The sequence below is a fragment of the Pteropus vampyrus genome, unplaced genomic scaffold (assembly GCF_000151845.1).
Source record: "Pteropus vampyrus isolate Shadow unplaced genomic scaffold, Pvam_2.0 Scaffold6, whole genome shotgun sequence".
Lineage (NCBI taxonomy): Eukaryota > Metazoa > Chordata > Mammalia > Chiroptera > Pteropodidae > Pteropus > Pteropus vampyrus.
In genome coordinates this window covers 3,880,416-3,885,771 of record NW_011888787.1, presented here as the reverse complement: position 1 = coordinate 3,885,771, position 5,356 = coordinate 3,880,416, and the positions used below count along the sequence as shown (strand labels likewise).

General features: G+C 43.6%; 1 protein-coding gene across 4 annotated transcripts in view; it reads left to right on the top strand.

Moving 5' to 3' along the window:
* SLC22A15 (solute carrier family 22 member 15) overlaps positions 1-5,356 on the top strand; it is a 35,981-nt gene that overhangs the window by 3,606 nt on the left and 27,019 nt on the right. For 3 of the 4 annotated variants that reach the window (XR_002782314.1, XR_002782316.1, XM_023535465.1), the window contains exon 3: positions 3,964-4,093. Coding sequence is in view for 2 of the 4 variants with exons in the window: in XM_023535465.1 (XP_023391233.1) it covers positions 3,964-4,093 (130 nt within the window). In the remaining 2 variants the exon portion in view is untranslated. Of the gene's footprint in view, positions 1-3,963; positions 4,094-4,186; positions 4,288-5,356 lie in introns of those variants that run through there. The other variant, XM_023535469.1, reaches the window with a different exon arrangement.

Below are 5,356 nucleotides of genomic sequence, written 5' to 3'. Positions count from 1 at the left end.
GGACAGAGGGACGATTCCAGTGGCACCTGGAGCTCGTTCGTGCCGAGCTTCCTCCACTCCCCGCCTGGGGTCTTCCCCAGAGTCTTGTCCTCGGTCCTGTTTTCCAAGCTGGTTTTACTTCTCTCCAGCACCCCTTATACACTCCGATGGCTTCAGATATGCTAATGAACTTTAAGAAGTTGAGGAATAAAACACCTAGATATTTAATAATAGGGGATCGGTTAGAAGTAGCCTAATTGTTTAGCGGTAACAAAATTATTTGAAAAATTATGCTTGATTATGAAATCATGTTTGCGGTATGTATAAAATGCTAAGTATAAACTGAAACATTGATTTGTGACCCATTTGCAGAGTGGTGCTTAACAAGAAGAATGAAGATAATTGATTGAAAAGCTTGAGAATTGAAAAATAAAATACTAAAGCTATGAACAATTTAATATTAACGTATTTATTATACGTTTATATTAATACCTTCCAACAGAGGAATTGATGTCCGTTGTCAAATAAAATCCAGAAATATATACAAGGGAAGTAGAAAGAATGTGTCAGCACAGTCTTCCCACATAGAGACACCACGGTTAACATATCGCTCTGTGTCCTGCCAGCGTTTTCCCCTTGCTATGGGAAATCATTTATTAAATAGATCCTGCCACGGACAAGTCTGCCTTTCTAGGCACGTGGAATGAAACTGTGGACGGGACAGGTGTGTGGGAGGAAGTCCTTGCTCTCATGGAACTTATATTTTAATCAGGAGAGGCAGAACAAATATGAGGTCATTTCAGAAAATTTTAAGTCCAATGAAGAAAATTAAACAGCGTAATGGACTAGACAGTAATTGTTAAGGACAGTTACATGAAATAGGATAGTTGGAGAAAACCTCGATGAACGTGTTTGATCTAAGACATGAATAGAGAGGAAGACCTAAGTGTGTGAAATTCTGAGAGAACATTCCAGCCAGATGGAATGGCAAGGACCAACGTCCTGAGACAGGAATGAGCTGCTCTGAGGGCCCGAGGCCGTGTGGAGGGGAAGGCGAGATGGAGGTAAGGCCAAGTCGGCGGGACGAGGTGATATAGGGCCCATGAGAGGCCAAACGAGGAATTTCTTTTTTACTCGAAGTGCAGTGGGAGAAGCCAGTGGGCAAATTTAATAGATGAGGGATAGGGTCTTACAGAAAGGTCACTATGGTAGGTGTGTGAAGAATGGATTGTAGAGGAACAAGAGTAGAAATTGTGGGTTCGTTCAGGAAGCCCCGTGAAGCCCGATGGCGGGTTAGACGAGGGATGAACAGTGGATAGTGGAGGAGAAGGAAAGAGGGTGCATTTGAGCTGGATCTGGGTGGGAACAGGACTTGTAAAGAATCAGCAGACAGGGGAAGAGAAGAAGGAATCAAGAAGAGTTCCTGGCTCATGCTTGAAAACTGGATCGATGGTGCCATTTACAGAAATGAAGTCATTACTGTTCATCGTTTCCTCATCTGCTGAAATTTGATTTTTACTCGTACAAACTGAGCAGGAATAACAGACTTGAAATTAACTTAAAATAAGCAGAAATCTGAAAAACAGGCAAAAGTTTCCAAAGGCCCATAAACAGTTACAGAACCACGTATGGCATTCCAGAATTGCAATATGCAAAAGTGGTGATTTGAAACGTTCACTTTGTTATCACCTTTTTAAACCAAATAACCCAGAGCTTTACCACGTCTGCATTTCTACCTTGTATCCCTGTTGTCATTTCCAGGCTTACACGTGCAGCTTCTTGCTGGGCATTAGATATGACTGTCTGTTGGCCCCTTAAATAGAAAGGGTTGCTTTCTTTCACATAAAAAATCTCCATCGTCTCCGAGGACCTCTATCTATGGTAACGTCATTCCAATACTTAAAGTCTTCAGACTAGAACTTCTGCATCATTTCCTTTTGTTCACGATATCCAGTTGATAGCAGGTCCTACTCTCGATGGCAGAGATTCCACTCCGATTGATCTATGGACAAAGGAAAATGATTTAGTTAACGTGACCACAGCAGAGCCAGGCCTTGGAGACGCCTGGAACCTGGAAGTCAGGCGCTTCTCGTCTTGGTTCCCATCCTCTCTGTGAAGCTTCCTCCGCTCATCAGGATGGGGCCCGTCAGCTCTCAGGGTTCGCCACCAAGTCCAGTATTTGAAATCCTGCATGAAAGCTCTGACGGGCCCAGCTGGGATAGGCCTGCGGCTAGGGGAGCTCTGATCGGCAGCTCCCACTGAAATACAGGGATGAAGGAAGGGGAGGTCAGCTCTCCAGAACAGCAAATGAGTGTACTTGGAATTAGAAAGGAGTGTTCAGTAGACAGTGTTTTGTCATAAACACAGACTTCCAGGTGGCTTTTGCGGGGAGGTTAATGGATATAATGGGCTATATCTATGTTACAGTAGGGTAATATAACTAACATCTGTACAGCATGCATTATTTCATCTGAAACCAACAACTACTCTGCAAAGTAGATGTTGTTATTTCTCTTTCACTGATGAGGAAAGTGAAGCCCAGAGACGTTTCGAGATTTACCCAAAGTCACACAGCAACAAGTGGCAGACTTGGGTCTGAACTTGGTCCCTCTGAAAAGGCCCCGTCCTGTGGGCTGTCTTTTTTTTGCCTACATTGCTGTCGGTGGACACCGAGTATTCAGATCTGTTCTAAGCAATGACAAAAAGCCTTCCTTTTGAAAGCCGGGTGCTATTCGAGGCACCGTAATGAACCTGTAATAGCTATTGATTATCTTAAATTTCCGGGGAAATCCCACTTCCCCGTTGCCTTGCTTATCAGACCACATGTTCTGATTTGCTGTCCCGAGCATGCCAAACATGCTGTCATGTCAGCTCTCCCTTTTGCCTTGCTCAAGCAAACGATGTAAAGTTATTATTTTTAGTTATAGGTTGATAACCTGTGAATGGGAATAAAAGAAAACTTATAGGATCGTAGTAGAAAACTTTTGTAACAGCATCAACAAAGTCCTGCTGCTCTGGGATGGCCACGGAAGCCACCTGCCCCTAGAACTGGGCTCTGCGGTGGGGACGGCACAGAACTCGAGCTTTGCAATCAGACCAACCAGAGTTCCGGTCCCAGCCACGCCACACACAGCTCCGTGTCTGCAGACAGTGGCGCCTGACTGGTCTGAGCCATTTTCTCACTCCATACATGGCTAATAATGGTAACGGCTTTGCAGGGCAATATATGTAAAAGGCTTAATGCTCAATAAGTATTCGCTATAATATGAATAAGTAGTAGCTATTTCTACTACTAACAGTAATAATAGTGGTTATGGAAGGTGTGACAGAGGCATAGAATTTGCAAGCTTATTGGGCAAGCCTGTGGGTTTAATACCCATCTCGGCATTTATTTCAAAAAATACCGGATTCTTAATGATCCCGTGGTTGATTTTTTTTTTTTTTTCTGATGGTGTGCTGACAAAAATTCACTCTTCGCGGAGCTTATGTTCTACTTGGGAGGAACAGACAAGAAACGAATAAATATAAGTGTTATACATCTGATGGTGATAAGTAGGGAAGAGCAATGGGGAGATTGGGAGGCCGGTTGTGGTTTAAAATAAGGATTCCAGGGACAACTTTAGTGACAAAGATGAAGTCTCAGTATCGCAATAATCTCATGACCTAAAAACCTTATTACCATATAACATTTCCAAGCCTCAGCCATGGGTTCAGGCAGATGTCAGTACAACATGCCATGCAGAAAGCTTTTGGGCACGATCCCACAAATTCATCTGGGCCACAGGTGGTTTGTATTTTCCATCTGTCCTTCCACCTTTTCCACTCATTTGTCGGTCTCCTATTTTATCATCGGATGCTCGGTATTTGTGTAGGTTTTCCTTTTCTGCTGACATCTCACAGGGAGGAAAACTGGCTCTGTGACGTGGGTTGGAAATGGTCGGCACACGACGCCTCTCCAGTAACGGTCTCTTTTCCCCGGATCAGGGTCGATTGGCGGCCTCTTCTTCGCAGTTGGCATTGCCCAGTACGCCCTGTTGGGGTACTTCGTCCGCTCCTGGAGGACCCTCGCCGTGCTGGTTAACCTGCAGGGAACAGTGGCCTTTCTCTTATCTTTGTAAGTAGTTTTCCCTCGTAGAGTTTTAACTCAGTAAGCAGAAGGAATGTCTTAAGAGGATGCGGGTCAATGAGCGGCGTTATTCCCTTTCAGGAGTTTGCCTGAACTGACTGGGGTGAAGAACTAAGTTCCGCAAGCGCTCCAATGCTTGGCAGCTCCTGGGAAGAGAGATGCTAAATTAATTCAGAATGCAGGTATCCCTTGTTTCAAGTAACCTCTCAGTAGACTGCATTTTTATCCTTCAAATTGTGTCACAGGGTACCAATTTCTTTTTTAACCTAATGCCTCAGGCTTAAACGATCTTCAGGCCGGATCAGATCGTGGGGCAGATGTGCAACTGCGGTATGATTTCGTAGAGCAATCTATTCATATTGCATACGTAGTGGGAACTGTTCACCCTACAAATCAGTATCATTTCAGGGCCTCCAAGTGTGGACACGGGAAGGTTCTCAGATGTGGGAGAAATCCGCAGCGTGCGTGAACTCTTAGCAGTAAGAGGACAACTTCCAGGTCAGGGCAGGGTTTACGAACGACCCACCCAAAGTGTCCCTCCGTGGTGCTCTAAATGCTAAAAGGCGAGCCACCAGTGTAGGACAGTTTCACCGGAAGTTTTCATGTGCTTATGAAAGGTTTTCTCCCGAGGCATCAGACCTCTGATTTTAATCATTAAAATCTTGCGGGATAAATACAATTTTCAGCCAGTGACACCAGCTTCCTTCTGTGCTAGAAAGTGAGGGACACCTGTAGTAGAATTGTCACTCAGGCCTTTAATTTAGCCATTCTTTATTCAGGTAAGAGAATGATGTGCAAAAATGAATGTGGTAGAAATAGCCTGTATTTAAGAAGGCACATTTATTAAATACATTCAGTTACGCGAATTGGAATGAAGTAATTTTATTAGAAAAGGAAACTAGCAATATTTTATTAGCCTGTGTATTATAAATTTGTGGAATAAACAGGTACCTAGTAGAATCTGTGAAGTAATAAGCATTCATGTAAATATCGGTAGATAAGTGAATTTTCTTTTTAAGTATTTAACAGTCTCTTATTTCTGAATTCGATCTGGCCCTCATCCCTTCTCCTTCAGTAGGAGAGTGACTTTGATGGATGATACAAGCCGATTTGCCTTTCTTTTTCTGAGCGTGTAGTCTGACTTTGTTACTGCGTAGTTCTAGGCGGGGACATCTGTTCACTGGGAAATGAATTCAGGTGTCGGAAAGGAAACAGTGAGAAAGAACATGTAAAATTGAAATATGTTTTTTC